The 18,725-nt window shown below is 33.8% G+C and overlaps 1 protein-coding gene across 1 annotated transcript; it reads right to left on the reverse strand.

Annotated features, from left to right (window-relative positions):
* Positions 1 to 322: 322 nt before the first annotated feature.
* LOC134282062 (short transient receptor potential channel 7-like) lies at positions 323 to 17,799 on the reverse strand. The gene is made up of 14 exons (XM_062764497.1): positions 17,352 to 17,799; positions 16,427 to 16,918; positions 10,989 to 11,162; positions 10,513 to 10,677; positions 7,881 to 8,148; positions 4,987 to 5,126; positions 3,908 to 4,001; positions 3,663 to 3,814; positions 2,884 to 3,032; positions 2,505 to 2,703; positions 2,159 to 2,398; positions 1,912 to 2,034; positions 1,736 to 1,802; positions 323 to 1,016 (listed from the first exon to the last, which is right to left on the reverse strand). The coding sequence occupies exons 1-14, from the start codon at positions 17,589 to 17,591 to the stop codon at positions 760 to 762; spliced, it is 2,760 nt and encodes a 919-aa protein (XP_062620481.1). The 5' UTR covers positions 17,592 to 17,799; the 3' UTR covers positions 323 to 759.
* Positions 17,800 to 18,725: the final 926 nt, after the last annotated feature.

Raw genomic sequence — 18,725 nt, forward strand, 5'->3', positions numbered from 1 at the left:
AAAATGAAATGACTTAATATGAAAGTCAAAATTTCTTCTACTCATCGCATTATATCAACCACAAGTTGGCTATCCATCGCAGAAAGGCAAGAACATATAGCCTACTTGTATATCCGGGTCTTGGGATCATGAATTCGACATTTTCAATCATTTGTAAATCTTTATGTAAATTTAAAAAAAATGGCATGCCAATGATTTATCAACAATGATGTTGAAGAATATTTTTGAGTAATTGACTTTTTTCACCTTTTCGGCACAGTAGGTAGATGTACATATGTCCCAAGTGTTTCATGGTCCCCGATGCTGGTCTTAAGCACCCCGATGCTGGTCTTAAGCACTTGTCACATAGAAAAGTTCTTCTGAATTCATGCGTCAATAATGGAATTTTCCTATTGATCCAAAAGAAAAGCATGTGGTATTCTGAATATTACGACATTGGATAAAACACGCTGATTGGAAAAAAGAAAAAAAAAACAACATTACATTCTTTGGTTTTACCGAGCTGTCATAGTTACACCACGTAATGATGTTGACAACATAGAATTTGATTCACTTGATAGTTTTGAGGCTTCTTAATATTTCCATTCTCAACCGAAGAAATAAAACATACATGTAGGTGATGAATTTCTCATGGCGAGACAGATTCTTGTGCTCGAAAATCCAAGCAGTGCATACTCACATAGAAAATCTCACATTCCAAATCACAGATACGATATACATATAGTACAATTTGTGTGCAATTTTAGAAAACAACACTTTTCATAGAGGTGCTGTTTGCTTTGTGTCGTCTACGACTGCATTATCAAAGTTCCGGATGTTTGTTTCCTGTGTGTTTTCATCTTCTTCTTTAGGTGATTCGACTTCTGTTCCCGGCGCATGCGCCATTGTCTTGACGTATTTAAGAACGGATGATACAGACTTTGATATTTCGTTGATGTTAATTTCGTTAACTTTTATTTGACTCAACATCTCGTATCTAAAGCTTGATATGTCTTGTTTGATTTCTTCGAAATCATCTGAAATAACAAAATCAATTTACGATTTAATGGTTATATGATATGTTCTTTCAGATAAACTTAAGCAATTATTTTTCTACATTTGAAAAGAATAGAGAAATTTTAAATTAAGACGAAGATTATTTTACTTGCACCTGATTTCCATTCAACTGAACTGAACAATTACACATACAGAATACGGGATAGGGTGGTTACGGGGTTTCAGGGGACCTGAGCACATCCGAAATAAAACTGGGAGTTGGGATAATTCTCCTCTTTGAGGAGAAAGGTGGGGAGGGGGGATAGTAAAAGATTTTTTTTCAAGTACTCATTTTTTCCTTAACCCCCCCCCCCCCCCCCCCCCCCCCTCGGTCGATATTTCAATAGAAAGTGTTGGGTATTTTACAGGATTTTTCCATTAAAAATGAAATACATCTAAATTAACATCCTAACTTTCTACATTTGAAACCCACTTCTATCTTTGGCTAGAACCTCATCAGAAGTAAACATGTGAGATAACATGGATTGCTTCGTGAGTTTATATCATTTAATTGTTAAACCAAATAATAAGACAATTATTGCTGATTGTCAATCGGTAACATGATTAAGCCACCTTATTCACCAATCCCTTCGGGCTCGTAAACATTCTCCCCCCTCAGGTGGCTAAATCAAAATATTGACCTCAAAGACAGCAATAATTGTATAATAATGTTATCTTGCGTATTTCTTTGATTTCCTACCCTCTGTGACTTCCGCTTCTCTTTGAATGTCAAATATATAACGTTGTATGATCGTCTGGATCACTTTCTGCAGTAAGAAATTCAAATAATAAGAATTTTTACAAAAAAAACAAGATGCACCGTTGGTGCGGTGTATAATGCGTTTAATGTCTCATACATCAGGTGAAGTTCTCTACCTTGTAGTCCAGGGATTCTTGGATGATACTTAAGCTCCTTCTTCTCATGTCCATATCCTCTGGACTCAGAGTATTGGATTCAATCTCAATGGATGCCATGTCCACAGGTACATCCCCGTTTCCCTGTTCAAAGAATATTAGAAATTTTCATATTTTATTTCGATTTTCAAAAACATTAAATGAATGAATGAATAAATACGATTTTCGGTATTTTCTGTTTTTATTGTTCTAATCAGCGCACACTGACCGCTTGTGAAGTTCCGTTTGTACTGACATGCCCTGGGTCTATTTTAGCAGGAGAGGCATCGTCTGAAGGTTCCTCGATTCCGTCAGCACTCTTACAGCAACAGCAAGCTTTTGCGATGTTGTTGAGAAGTGCGCGAGGTCCGCCCAAAATGTTCAAAGGCACCGGAAGTGTACAACCTTCGCCAATGTAGTCCATGTACAGAAGACTTCGGGAAAACTTCCATTCACAATCAGCATCTTCCTGAATAATAAAACCGTTGGAATCAAAGAACAATATTTGGTGGTCATCAAGAAAAGTAATTAACGGAAGGACGAATCAGCCATTAATTTTGCCTATGAAGACTTACTGCAATGTTCTGAAAAGACCTCGTCATGACGGCGATGAACATGTTAATTAGAACAGTGACAGTGACGATGTTAAAGACTCCGTAAATAATATAGCCGATGTCTTCTGTAAAATTGTTCTTGTACTCTCCTAGGGACAACACATCGGTATCACCTCGTCCAAATATGGACCAAAACACTGTCCGGAACGTAACGAGTACGCTGTGCGAAAATATGAAAAAAAAAACGTTTTGTATAGTAGGACCTGATATGTATTAAATTGTTTATAAAATTGTTTTTATTTTTATAGACTGTTAATATAGAATTATACGTTGTGCATATAAATCTCACTGGGTAGAGCAAATTAAGATATACTTTTATTATTACTGAGAATGGACTTACGTTCCGAAATACTTCTCTGCCTTGAATTCAAAGTCATGATCTGTAATTTCAATGTCATCATGCACGCTGTAGTACCAATAGAGATTATGCAGGCCAACCATAAATGATCCAATAACCACAATAAACAACAACATAAACTTCAGGATATCCTAAATAAGAAAAAAAAAGAAAACTTAAGAATAAAAAAAACGCAGTAACCCTTGCTTTCGTAAACTATATTAACAATAAACGAAACAGATAGCATGGCTTTTAATACTGGTATTTTAGAAAAGTATTCTGTAATCATATACTCGTCGTCGCCTTACAGCACCTCCTTCTGAAACTCTAAAAAGTCAATTCAGGAGTTATATTCCAGTGTTTATAAAAAACATCAAAACTTGGTGATCATTTGTTTTGGCTTATTACTTGTGGTTGTACAATTCATATCATCTTAGCAGGTGCTCATTTCCTCATTCAAGTCGAAAATTCCGAGTCTTTGATCAATATTGCAATATTTATGGCTTTCCAACAATAACATATTGGAAAAAGTAACTTTAAAATGCCCTTCCCTATTAAATTCTACACCGTGACGCACTTTTTTTAGTTTTGCTTATCTATATGAAAATCAGCCTTTTGCATTAAACAGCTACTATATAAGTTTTTTTTGAAAAGGTTTATAGATACCTCTTTCTATGAAATACAGTATGTACCCTTAGTACTCATGACAGTAAAACCAAGTGAAACTCAATCAAAATTGTCTAAATATCATGTAAATTTGCTTGCATATATTTTTAACATACCTTAACCATACGGCCTAAAGTAATTTGCAGGGGACCAAGTGCTTCGTTGGCAGGTAATAGATAGGAAATTCTAGAAAAACTTAAAATGTTGGCCACGGCAAATAAGGCTTCAGCGGTGTTGATGGGGTCAAACGGCTCCCAGTAAAACCTGTCTGTATGATAGAAAAGTGTGTATTTAACTTTAAAGAACAGTGATAAAGTCTGTGGACAACAACACGCGAAAGACAATCCTATTCAATATATACCTGCATTCAGCCAATAGAATTGCCATTCCAAAAAGAAAAACTGATTGGGATCCGTCAGATTTACGTTCAAAATAGACTTTAGTGCAAGTTGTCCCTGTATTATAAAAAGAAAAAGCAATTGGTTTAAAGAATATTTAATAAGAAATGCATTGTAGCATGTATCCCCGCTTTATGATCTAATTATTTGACTGTGTAACGTATCATACTGTAAAATCATATATTTTCTAGGGGTAAAATGCTCGTGTTCTCAGGAAGAAATATGGGTTTGTGAGGATTTGATTTTGTGGATGAAGAATTGTTGAATAGTAACGTGTAGAAAAAAATTACATTTCGTGGTGGACATTAATTCATGGGTCACTTCATACCTCTACAACAGTGAAAATAAACCCCTCCTGAAAATTTGTGATTTCACAGTAATGTTTTTAAACCTATCTGGGTTTTATTCTATTGTCCTTAATGAAAGAATACTGTGAAATCACTCATTTTAGTGGGGTTAATTTTAGTTGTTTTCGAGGGATAAATTCAAAGGGACCCACGGATTTATGACCGCCATGAAATGTAAAATTTCATAAGAATTACTACTAAAACATTTTCAAACCTCGAAATCAAATCCCCACGAACCAATATTTTTTCTTCAAACCTTGATAAATTGACCCTACGAAACTGTGTAATTTAACATTATGTAATGTGAACTGAATTCTAATGACTTGGTAACTAGACTTGGCACCATGTACTTTGCCCCCGTCCCTATTGATGCGGATACTAGGTGTTTGGATCATATTCAGATCTACAACCACCCAGTGTCTTGCTTCAATTCCCCGGGATTCCTGTTACTGGTGCTAGCCTATTTACCAACAGCTGTACCGCATCCAATTCTGTCAAACCCTAAGTGCGGTCTATTATATACCAACCAGAGTAATCTACTTTGAGGGAGAACAGGTTATTCCATTTTAGCACTACATTTTGGTCTTCTTTGATTTAATTAATCATTACATGCATTTTTGTAATTTAAAAAATACACATATCTGAATATGATGAAAAGTGGAAAATGGTACAAATAGGATTTCTTTTATATTTACCTTGATCATAACCATATATCGTAGTGTAAATGAGGCAAAATACAAGCACATAAGAGCTGAATCCATAAGGTTGTACCAGGACTCTATGTAGCTCTCTACTCCCAGAAGGTAAATTTGGTTACATTCCTGGCAAGCGAAACCTTGGTAAAAATTGCAAAGCAAAGGTTAACTTTTGATTCATTTTTAATGAATTACAAATCCTTTGCCATAGTAAAACATTTTCGATGATAACAATCATTATAAGATATACTCTTCAAAAAAAAGAAACGCATAGTAGGAACAATGCCTTGAAAAATATATCATAGTTTTGTCATACCTTTTATTTTTGTATGGATACGGTGTATTCGAATGAAATGCAAGATTTTTTAATGCAGTTGTTAACTTTACAGCTATTCTACAAATCTCACAGACAAAAAGACCTGATTTTGCAAAGTCTCCCCCAGAATTTTGATCTCAATTTTCATTTGTTGAATTTCGATGCAATTCCTTCAGGTACAAAGAGGTATCAAAAGCGGGGGTTCTAAAGATATTTTGAATCTGGTTTTGTCATGAAATAATGAAGTATATGATTACACACTAAAAATGCTGCATCTGAATGTTGCGTAGCACCAATAGGAAAATGGGCGCCTGGAAGCAGGGGTATCGCAATCTACATTTGCAAGACGTTTTAATGTTACACACAGACCATGTCTAACCTATAAAACATTAACCATTAATATCGAACACCCAATGTTCGCAAAAAATATGGTAGACTACGTGCGACATTAGCAGCACAGCATCACTTCCGGGGATTACGTAAATTGCTTGAATATAATGCAAGGACGTCATCTAAATCATTAGCTATCCCTGAACTGCACAGATCATCTAATAAGACCGTTTTCAGTTGACTACGAATTATTGAAGGAGGATTATTCATGCCATTGTTCCGACCCCACAACACCCCAAATATCGACTTCAAAGATCTCAGATCAATAGAGTATGACCACAGCAGCACTGCTGAACATTTTGGTTAACCTACTAGTCCAGAATGTTTATCTGAAAGCCTCTTATAAGTTTAAGAGTGTTAATGCTTTGTAATGAATGTTGGACAGATAACTGCCTCCAGGACATTAAAAAAGTTGGTGGTGGTAGTGTAATGATATGGAAAACGGTATTATAAGAAAATAGGATTGATTTCGTTCGAATTCAATAGGCTTTTATGGAAAAAGGTACTCTAACCATGTTCTACCTACACATACCCATTCAATTCTGCAGCATCCTAGAGCTGTATTGCAATCTCGCAATACACAGCCACATATGGCTCGTTTGACACACCTATTCTTGCAAAGAAACAACAACTTGTATTAGCCACAGTCATCTAAATCGCTAGATTTAATCCAAATTAAGCAGCATTGGACAAAATGGATTGACATGACTTGACAAAGAAAATCGCATCCTCAGACTCTGCAACAGCTGACCAAAGTTCTACATTTGGAGTTGGAGAGTATTCCTATACAGTTTTTATTACACACATTTGCTTCCATTAGATGCCGTTTGTGGCTATCATTTATGTCTGCGTGGGGCATACCAGATATTGATCTTTAATGGTCTTAAACTGACTGTAATTTTAAAATTGTTGAGTAATTATGCCATTTAGATAGTATTCCTGTTGCTTATTACATTTCTGTTTTATCAATGCATCATTTTACTAAATAATCTTTATGTTCAATGTGTTACTAAAATTTTACTATGCGTTTCTTTTTTTGAAGAGTATAGTTCAAAATGAATCCCATTTCACAAGTTATTTTATAAGATGGAAAGAAGAGATTTTTCACAAAGCCAGGATATAACAAATCTAAAAGAAAGTTGAGAGGAGTTACCGGTATTCAGTGCCAAGTCATACGAGGGTTGTCCCAAAGTGGAGAACAATATTTAATACCTTTTTTGACATTCAACCAATGATAACCAAATTTTGTATAGCCATTTGTTTAATGTTCTTTAATATAGGTAATTAAATATATATCTTTCATAGTCATAATTTTATGACGATTTATCGGATGGAAGATATGGTCTGTCGGCACACGGACAAAATCCAGAATAATTTACGTATGTAACTTTTCCAATTGCATTTGTTTCTCTGGCAATATATAGATCACAAAACTCAATTTTTTATCAGTGAAATCGGAAACAACATCTTGGTAATATCAATATCAAATATCAAGTATCAAATACTAGTAAGTGACATCTGAGACAAAGGATTGGTCCATTATTTTCAAAGTGCCGTTTTTTTTTAAGTTTGCTGTAAATGACGTCGTCAATCGCGTTAGCGGCGCAAGGAGAAGTAATAAAATTGCTACAAAAACTGTTTGTCCACTTTTGAGATGCAAATATAAAGAAATATAAGATTGGAGGCTCAGCACTAGAACATTAGTAGAGAAATTGTTTATAAATGGCATCCAGAAAGAGATCCAGACCAGTTTTCTCCTTCGTAGCAAAATAGTTATGCTTGTAAGAAGTGAAGTGTTGTTTGTTAAATTCAGACGACGAGGAACGTTAATAACGATGACGATCGACGTCAAACTTTGTGTATTCTCTGCTTCCTACAATGTAAGGCTACCTTTCGAAGACTGAAATTTTAATCTGATGAAAAAACCTATGGACTGAGGTCAAATTTTTGTACACTAACATTAATTCTTCATTTTTACATAACTTCCTTTTTAAATGTGTCATTAAAATATAAATTGATATTCAAGATCAAAAAATGTTGACTTTTCTTATGGCGAGAAAAAAAATTAGCAAAGAGTAACTTTTTTTCTAGTCTACATTGTTTTGGGACAACCCCCGGACGTGTATGAAATATTAAACATAAAAAACAGATATTTCTCTTATCTAAAAAAAGGCATACCATAACTCACCTAAAACCCATATTGATAACAAAAATTCCGTTACAGAAGGAAAGAGAGGGCGGATAGGAAAATCGTTCCCCATGAAGGTCCTGTTGGTGGTGGATCTAAGGGAGTTGTAGATGTGGTGGAGACTTTCGTGGTGGTTCTTCAGAGAGTTGGCGTTAGAGGTGGTGTGGGTGGACTCGGCCGTGGATATAATGATCAGAACGAGGAAGGAAATGAAAGACAGCATCTGGCAGATGAACTTAATACACGGATACTTCAGGATCTGTATCATCTGGAAATATTAAAAGTTTACAATTGTAATACCCCCAAATAAGACTCTCTTACCTGGGTGAATAAATGGGGAAATTCAATTGTTAGGCCTTTGTTTTTATACGGAATTTAAAAATAGAAATGTCTACATGATCAATGTAGGGTTGTCGACGGCTGTGACTGTTGAAGGGAATGCTTAATCCTCATAGGCACTTGATCCCTCCACTGAAATTTCCAGGTCCGGGGTTTTATGCACTATTAATAGATTTGTTTTGTTTCTAGATTTTTTGCAATCAATCCTGTTCATTATATTCACTTTTAAAATCAACAATAGATTTATTAAAGTTACTGGTGTAACGATTTACTTTTGTTTGAGATATCGAGAAATTTTAAAATAGTTTTGAGGAATCTCGATATTGTACGCAAATGTTTAAACTTTTATTTTCCAAAATGAATGTTATTTAAATCCTGTTTTGTTGCAAGCAAAAAACTACTCAAGTGGTCACAGAATACCGTATTATAATTTAACAAACTCTTGTGTTTTTAGCCCCTTGCCAAGGCTCAGGTATAAAAAAAAAACCCACAAAATCATATCCACCGTAATACCATAGCCCTGGATCCTATATGTATAATTTATTTCTGACAAATTAAATATAATTTTTTTTGTGCGAAAAGCCTACAATTGATAATACATGTATTTAGGTTCTCTATCACTGACTTGTTTTTACAATTTTGCAAATAAAAAATAAAAGGTTTCCTATGTCTTTGAAATATCTCCCTGTTTTTGTCGATGCAGTACTTTGTGTTATGTTTGGAAAAGGTTAATCATAGTGCGGTCAAAAATAGATGATCAATCTCTGACTAATTGCTCAGGACCAAAATAGAATATTACTTCATATCAAAATGAAACAATATTGGCAAATTAATATGTGACGATAATAGTTCTGTGGATGAATTTATATTTCACTCTCAATTCCTTGGGCATTGCGCTATTTGTGAAAACAATAAACGTAGCTCAATAACTGATAAAGACAGGGTTGTATTTTCCTCAATGATTACAATTTTTTATCATACAACAAATCATTGCTACATGTTAAGAGGTATCCATTGACTAAATAAGATATTTATTCCAGAGATAACTTGTCTTGGATGTTTATTTCCTTACAACAGAAATGGAACCTTTGTTTTCTCCAAATTAAACCATTGTTGAAATGAAAGTTGATATTAGTCAGGTAGATTACTTCCTGGTAGACATAAAAGCATGAACATAATCTGCCCATCAAACATGCAGATCTCAATCCAGCATAAAGGCTGATTATTCCAGTCCACTTAATGTGAAACTTAATGAGATAAATCCTAAAAAAAGCTTTCAATGGGATAAAAATCTTTTTCATTGTAATCAAAGATGCATTGAAATCAAAGATGTCTATTTCATGGTTCTTGACAAACTGTAAATTGAACATCAAAGGAAAGCGAGTTTGATAAAAAAAAAACTGTATGAAACTTTGTGTTTTATCATACCTTGTGCATTTTACCTCTTTACTTACCATATCATGAGATTTTGTAAAAGAGCTTTAGAAAGTGAATTCAGTCGCATATGCTGAGTTTCTGCTCTTTGAGCAAGGGTTTGGGGTGGGTAGATTTACAAGTATGACAAACCCCATAGAGAATTGTACAATACTACATGTATGTCACGTTTAAAGAACTGCGAGCACAAAGGAATCAAAATTTTCTTCGCCCAGGTGTCTGCTTGGATAGAAGCATTCTTGCAATAAAGACTCTCTGCAGGAGATACTGGTAATTCCAGGGAACACTTTCGTGCACGATGTGATTTTTTGAATAATTTTCTTTTCTTCGTATAGCATTAAACTATTTTTTTTATAAGATTTTTTTTTCACTTTTGAACTAGTTCAAATTGACGTCTGAAATAAATTATGAATGGAAGGTTGATAAAAAGGTGAAGATTCGAACAGTAATTGGTCTAAAAAAACAACAAATAAGACAAATCTTTGAACAAAGTATAATTAAAACACGAACTCCTGGAAATCCCACAAACGGGATCGGGTATCTAATGTTCATTACCTGATATAATACGATGAAATGAGTCTACGAATGGATCATTTGAATCTGTGGGAAATTACATTTTGTAAATATCGAGGGTATCAATTGCCATGAATTACCTAAAGAAAATGATGAAAATAGAAATTTTATCTTTTATTACAAAGTATACTTGTACCTTCCTCAAAGCCTGTTTTCACCAAAGGGTTCATGCACCTCCGACATTTTCAGCAATGTACAGCATTCTGGGCCCACAAAATGAGATAATTCTATTAAGTTCTCTTAGAATTACCATCTTAAATTTTTTTCTTGACCAATAAAAACTTACCTTCCATTTTGGGAAGAGGAGATACACAAGGACAAGGAATGGATAGGACAGCATGAAGAGAATAAACATTAGGATTCTCTTGGGCCAGCTAGCCCGCTCCAGGGATCCCATACCGTAGTACCACGACTTCATCAGTTTCTGTTGGCAGCTGGGGTGAGCCACAAACTTAAATAAAAGATAATCCAGATCAGAATGCTACAAAATTCGTTGGTTTTGGAAATAACAAATAGTGAGTGCATGTAGTTTAATTCTAATATCAATGTTTAATACAGACAGAACCAAAAGAGTGGACTCAATCACTCTGAAAAAAGAGGATGAAGTATTTCTTTTTTTCATGGTTTTTATCAGATTTTGTTATTGTTGTGTGTGTGTGTGTAATAAAAAAAATAAAATTTCAACGTTATACATAACTTCAGTTAAAATGTAATTTTACGGTTATTTTTTAAAAATGCCAAGGTGGCGAATAGTCTTCGTACTTTTTTCTCTTTATAGAAAAGTGCAAGTTTGAATCTGGCTAAACTCTCATAATGGTTGAAGCGTGGTTTTCCTGCTTTGTTAAGAATGATTTCTAGTTCCTGTTGCGTGCGCACACGGTCCAGTAACTTCACTGTGTACTCACTCAGCTGTTCCGCCAAGTCCTTGTATTCTTTCTGTAACAATGAAACCGAATTAAATCAGATAAGTTTTGGAAGAGAAAGAAAAAAGTCAATCAAGATTGTGTGAAATAATAATAATTTTACACCGGATGTATTGATCAGTTCCATTTAGATTATATTTCTGATGTTTAAGACTCACAGTGTAATCTTTTATACTAATATAAAAAAAGACATACTGTTTTGAAATGTTGCAAGATAAGAACAATTTAAATTTAATATCTATTCTTCAACATATATACAATTTCCAAAACAAGTTGATGAAACAAGAATATCAGCATTCTCGTTTAAAGTTATCATTTCGTAAATTCTGTGGTCGATAAATGACCTTGTTAGCAAATACAATTTATCATTGAGTCAAATGCTGACTGACATTTCTCATACTAATAGATAAACCATGTTCCCGTTATTTTCCCGATCATGACAAAGAGATCACGGCGGCAGTAACCGATCGGCAGGGGATGGTCACTTCTCCATGGCAACTGATTCCACCTCTGATGTTTAAGAGGTCTGTATTTGGTCTGCTCCTGATTTGTATTGTTAATGGACTTTTGAGCTTGAATACTGTTTGTTATCTCCATATATTTCATTTAAGGAGTTTACAGTGATTTAACGACCATACTACTACCAGATTGACAATCGAGTTAATTCAGATTTGGCGTTAAACCTCTACTGGGCAATGTTTGATATTCGTAAACGGTCCTGATTAAATTTATTGATCAATGCAGGAGGAAATTGTCAAGTTAATGCCACTGAGAGAAAAAAGAGCTATTAAATTTATTACACTTTTTTGAATATCGGTCTTTCACAAGCAATGTTTACATCATTGTTCACTCTTTCCCTTCTGTGATTTGTTTCTTTAGAAAACAAACCAAAGGTCATACATATAACAGACATATTTTTCAGGTCAAAAAAGGGTGGTAGCTTTTATACATCGTCATCCAATAGATGCCTTTATGACTTGGTGTGTCTGGAGTACGGTTTCCAAATATAACACTAACTTCAATCGATTGATTTGTTTATACCTTATTGCAAATAAAAAATTATGCATTATTTTTTTCATAAGTGATTTTCTCCAATTTAAAATTTTATGTAAAATTGATGATTCTTACAAATTTTCCAATACTAAGGATATAGGAATGGATTTTTCTAAAACAATTTGCTGATACCAGATACCAACAGTTTCGTTTAAAGTCACCATTTCGTAAGTTCTATGGTCGATACAATGACCTTGTCAGCTTATACATTTTATCATTAAATAGACATGGACACAGTTTCATCTGAATTTTTTGTAACTAAATTTAATGTTTACAATTCCTAAATAAGGCAATTCTAGTGATCATTAAAAATTTGAACATCACTTGTTGATTTCCAAAGGAGATACAGACCTTAAAATTCTTCATAATATAAACGAGGCTCGTGCCTTGTTTTTAAGTTCACATGCAGAAAATATCATGTTTATAACAAAACAAGATTCAGCAAATCACTAGAAACTGTCTAATCGTATTTAGAATTAACTTTTTTATTGAAAAAGTCTGCTTTGAAAGAACATATATTGGTATATCTAACCTAAGTGATTAAAACATGGTATGGGTCCTGCTTACATAACGAAGATTTGGAGCTCTTAATCTGTCTTGTATTTCGACTACTGGATTTCAAATTTTTGATTATTATGAGATATACCTTCCTTAAATATTTGTAAACATAAAAAATGGGGGATATTGAAAATTTTCAGCTGAAACTCTGTTCATGTCCCTTTATGTCCAATGCTTACTGACTTTTTTTCATTCTTGTTGTTAGGCCATTATATACACAATGAATTGTCAACGGATTTTCCGTTATTTCCCGATCATGACATGGAACACAGCGCGTGTGACCGGTTGGCAGGGGATGCTCACTCCTCCATGGTACCTGATCCTACCTCTGATGTTTTGGAGGTCCGTGTTTGCTCAGCTCCTATTTTGTATTGTTCAATGGACTTCGGAGTTTAAATAGTGTTTGCTTTCTCCATATATTTCATTTAATAACCTGCTGTCTAAGATTCAGAATATTATTTGCTTCAATAATCAATCAAATCACAGATCAATCAATAGTCACTACATGCAAATTTATCATCACGTTTTATGACGTGTAATATGTTCAGGAAAGATTAAGGATACTGAAGTGTAACCATTTGTCAAGCAAATTATCGTCAATTTAAGGGATGGTCTTTTGGCTTGTGGTATATAACAATTATATTTGGTACATTTATAGTTATAAATACATGTTTTTGAAATCCCTCTGCTTAATTAACCCCTTTTAAAACATATCACACAGAGTTTGAATATCATTAACACTGGTTCTGATGGTAGACATTATAACTACGGTTGTATTTGCATTTTTTCCATTGTTCTTCACACTCTGAGTCTTTGCTTGTGATCTGGGGATGTTTCCACACATAGCGACAGATTTAAGCCGATTAGATTTTCAGAATGACTACTTTGGTGTCATATAAAAAGAAAATTTTGAAATAAGTGTTAGATGAAGACGATCCACACATTTACTGAGAGAAATCATCAGAATAAACAAACAGAATATTTCAGCCCTGAATTGTCTAAAACCTTCGAAATGACAATTCTAGCTGAAGTTCCTGCCTATAGGCGTCTGAACAAAAGTGTTGCTGACGGTCATTGCATTAACACTTTCTCGGTATTCATCGTCAGGAATAACAAGATGTGTTTGTAAAACACTGATGCCCAGTATGGCATCTCATAGCGGAGGTCAAAATGTCTCAAAAGTAAGTCAAACTCCAAAGTCAAGATCAAAAGACCAAATCAATTACACCCAAAAGAAGCTCTGGTCACAAGAAAGACATCTGTGAAATATAGAAGCCCCTATCCCAGACTTTTGAAAGTATAGCTTTTTTCAAAAATATCCTTAACTCGAAGATCAAGGTCAAAGAGTGAAAATAAATGCATATGGCGTCGAAGGGAAAGTCTTGTCACAAGGAATAGGCTTGTGAATAATGAAAGCCCTGGTGCCAACACTGTAAAAAAATAACTAGTTAAAGTCACGAAGAAAACTAGTAAATTCACTGTCCATACAATCACTACCTTAAAAGTAGTTTTACCAGATATTGGTATATTTACTAGATAAGATTAGTAAATTTAGAATTGATATAAGTAACTTTCACTAGGTATATAAGTATCTATACGACCCCCGCTCCACAACTCACTATCTTAACCAGTAAAATGAAAGTTTACTAATCACGACCAACGCTTTACGAGGCACAGTAGTTAAATTCACTAGGTTTTTCTTTCAGTGAACCATTAAAAAGTCATGGCCGGGTTAAAGATTGCTTCATAAATGACCAATGGTGTTAAAAGTAACATAGTTATACCATCCTTTGACGTGATGTATAGTCATGATCGGTGAAGAATTTTATTTTTGTCATGTTTTTATATATATTTCCTCTTTACTGGTATTTCAGATATAATATCAACTGATTTTTTTCTCAATGATCTTACCCCTACACAAACCTCACCCACCTTAAGAAATAGGTATAGCTTTGTTCTTTACTACATTGCTGCAATTTTTACAATTTAGACAAATATTGGACAAAATAATGCTTACTTTGTTTAACTTCTGTTAGGACTTTTCATAAGGTTTTATAGATGGATAAAAGTGTTTGTATGAATCGGTGATAAACGACAAATCAATTTTGTCTATTGAAGATTGTAAAGATAATATTTGGTGTTATTTCCTACATACTGATATTATCAAAGCATCGATAATTTAAATCTAAATAGTTTTATTGGTTGTACATTTTACGTTTTTTTTTAAATACTTGCTTTCTTATGTCTATCTTGGCTACCTCAGGGTTTCTGATCTGCCACTCTTCTCAGGTATACTCTTTTCATGACTGATAAAGAAGAGAGTTAAAATATATATTGCCAATTTGCCGTAACCTATAATAGAGCAGCGGATAAGAAACCCTTGGCTAACGAAGATACAATAGGTCAAATATGCTGCACATCTTGAACGCCATGTGTTCATAGAAAAGACAAAGCTTGTTACTGAACACTGTGATGCTGTCGACATGATCTTTTTGTATATAAATTTCTAAATATAGTGGAATAATTTGACTGGAGTTCTCTTTGCTTATGTAGAGACGTACAACTTTTCAATTCAAAACAATATGCCTTAACATTTATGTCATGTTTTCTATGCTTTTTGTGGAGGAACACAATTATGGTAACATCACTTACTGCCATTGACAATAGACATTCTTTATCTAAATAAGTAAACAATAAAAGTTGTAACCTTATACTATAAAACGAACAAAGGTTGTAACTCGCCGCCATCTTAATCCCCTGTATCGACCGGAAGCTCATAAAGTTAACAAGTACGCTTCTTCAAACTATGATTTTTTTTTTTACAAATAGGAGTAGTTTTAATTCTTAAGTGATCCATTATTGAACCTTGAAATGACTTATTTCACAAAATCGCAAAATTCATACTACTACAGCCGAAATAAAGGAGACCAATATGTCAGAAGTTGTAGGCCTTATGATTTTTATTATTAAGGAATCAATATTTTTAAATTATTAGAGTACAGGAAAACGCCATCGGCATTGACTGTAGTTCATTCATCTTTAATACATACAGAGTACCATTAAAATATTATTTCCAAGCAATGAAAAATAAAGGCGAAGTTAGATGGCAATTTTTCAAGCTAAAATGAGGAAATTTGAAAATCTTTGATAAGATAAAAAGAATGCTTTGTGAGTTTAAGTACTTTATTCTGACACGATTTATCAAGTATGCCTTGAAAAACACCAAGACATACCTTAATATACTCTCAAAATTAAAATGACTTTAGTGAATTATTAATAATGTTTTTGGAGCAGAAATTTATTTAACGTCATTGACTTTACATTAATTTAACGTCTTTTTCTACAATCGATTGACCTGAGGTTTTTTTTTCTCTTGGGAATATAAACACCTACATTTTTTTCTATCTGAAACAACATTATATCAGTCAAGTTGCATAGAATTAAAGAGAAAAATTCAAATCAATGACTGATGTTGACAATCTAATTCTTTATACAAAAGGTATACCAAAAAGTAAACGAAACCACACACTCATTTCGCTGAGGTAAAGTACATCACTTATTTGACGGTCAAATGTTTAGAGGAAGGCTAAATAATAAAAACCAGAAACAATAAAGGGGCCAGAATTCCTTTCTTGATAAAAAGAATCTTTACATCATGCAATTTACCTTGAAGTACTTTTCTACTCTGGACAAACTCTTCAGTTCTGAACCAAGTTCAAATGCTGTTAAAATTGGGTCTTTGCTGGACAATGAAATATAAGCTTCACTAGCTAGACCTCTGTATGCATTGAGACGGTATTTGGCAGATCGCAACATGTCAAATTTCATCTTGTTCGTGCATTCTTGACAAGCACACCTAAATTTGTGAGGTTTTTGGATAATCTCGCCTCTAAGAAGCAATAATTGGACAATCTCATACTGATTCTTCTGGGCTGCCAAAATAAGTGGCGTTATGTCGGGTGAAAACTGGGATTCCTCAAAGCTGGTTTTAAAGAAGTGGTCATCGTCTCCTAGTTTCTTTCTCTCTTTCCACATTTCCAAGTATCTTCGGTGTTTGAGAATGGTTTCTGCAATTTGGATGTGTCCAGCACTAATGGCCTGTAGGACGGCCTCGTAAATATGGCGACCGCTTGACCGGTCCAAAAGGACCTCCACTACCTAAGTATGAAAATTCGTTGTCGTGATTTAAGAACTGTTAAAATGTAAGGTTGGAATGATAACAAAAATGTGTGTAGCAAAGATATTTAGCAAGTGGAAAGTGTGTGATTTGTCTGGTGTAACGTTGAATATTGACACGGGTAGAAAATCGATCCAGATCAATTTTAAATAGATTGGGGTTTCATTGTAATACGTTAGGTGTCAATATTCAACGTTGAAAATTGACCACTCCGGTACCGACAAAACTTTTTTCTTTACTCTTAAGCGTGTTTTTAAACTTCAAAGAGTAGAAGTTCTTTTTTTTTTTTTCATCAAATGATTATGTGGATTAATTTGTCTATGAAGGTAAAAATCAGAAATTGTTAAGAAAAGCTATAAGAAATGGCTTAAGAATTAAAAAAAAACAAACTTTAATTCTTCTCTGAATCATTACCTCTAGATGCTCATTTTTGACGGCCAGACGCAGGGCTGTTCTCCCTAGGGCATCAATACAGTCCACATTCATCTCGGGGGTCTGGTCCAGTATTCTTTTGACCGACGGAATATCCCCAAACTCGGCAGCATGGAGAAATTCTTCCTCTACGTCCACAAGCTGCGAAGATTGATGACGTTTATAAGAATAAACAATATCAGACAAACAACGAAAATGGTATCTCAGTCTTTTCCTCCCCATTGAGAATTTACATTTCATTCCACTCAAATCAGGTAAATTTAATCACAGTAGAGATTTTTTCATGTACTTCTGAGATTAATATTTTCTTAATCCTTTTCAAAATAAAACTATTCCATTCCCAGATGACTTATTGTGCACCCTTTTGTTGAACATCATCTCTGATCATTTCCTAAAATGTCGTTTCAATGAGTTCATAATTTATTAGCAATTAAAGCTTCCTCTTTTTATGTTCTGACGAACATCATATTAAATCACAGATTTTACAGACTAGACGGTAAAAATTACACATTACTTTGACAACGACCAATTCCATCACGAAAATTTATTTGTCTGTTCCACACAATTCCTAATTTATAGTCTGTGACACACTGTATGCTTCAGTCTTAATGATTATTGGAAAGTGTAATGATGCATTGAGAATAACTATGGCCTTTGACAATATTTTACAATGCACCGTAAATAAGATGACAAGGTAATTAGTTTATTACTAGAGGTAATACGATTTCGAATCGTATTTCTTTTGAGCATTGTATTATATTTTTACCCCCATTTCCAAACTTCTCGTAAAACTGGAAGTTGTAGCTTTAACAATACATCTCTGATTGTTTTCTCTAGTTTCATGCGACAATCATAGCTCCCCGAGGCGCGCATCCTCTAATTTGTATTTATGAAAACTTAGTCCCTATTTTATTCCAGTCTGATTGCATAACTTGATGTTTAAAGGAAAACATAATTTATTTAGATTCCCCGTCCTCAAGTGACATGAAGTATGGGAAATAATTTTCTCTCTTCGTAATGGTTATGCACTAAATACGGACATTTTTGTGTTTTAAAAGTTAACTGGAGTTATTATTAACCAATTTCTCTGAACAGGCTAAATTTCAAATCAGAGGTTAACAGTTGAGTGCAAAGATACACTAAATTGTTAAAATTAATGTTTTAGTCACTTTTTACACAAAATCAAACTCGAAGTTCTCCAAACGCTAAAAGTAAATTATAAAAACCATATTCGTAATCCTAGATATACTTTTTTAAAACGAAAGTATATATAAAAATCATGTTCTTTATTTATCTTCTATATGTTTTATATATGTAATGAAACTAACGACCTTGTATCTTAAAAATGTAATACGC

The sequence above is a fragment of the Saccostrea cucullata genome, unplaced genomic scaffold (assembly GCF_032062105.1).
Source record: "Saccostrea cucullata isolate Sc308-1 unplaced genomic scaffold, CSIRO_AGI_Scuc_v1 ctg232, whole genome shotgun sequence".
NCBI classification, from domain to species: domain Eukaryota; kingdom Metazoa; phylum Mollusca; class Bivalvia; order Ostreida; family Ostreidae; genus Saccostrea; species Saccostrea cuccullata.

Excerpts from the sequence above, each read along its gene's own strand:
- LOC134282062 (XM_062764497.1), bottom strand. The coding sequence starts at position 17,591 with ATGGGGAGGAAAAGACTGAGATACCATTTTCGTTGTTTGTCTGATATT. Across the intron at positions 3,815-3,907 it reads ATTCTATTGGCTGAATGCAG|ACAGGTTTTACTGGGAGCCG; the intron begins GTATATATTGAA and ends TCTATCATACAG. Across the intron at positions 2,399-2,504 it reads GGTCTTTTCAGAACATTGCA|GAAGATGCTGATTGTGAATG; the intron begins GTAAGTCTTCAT and ends TTTATTATTCAG.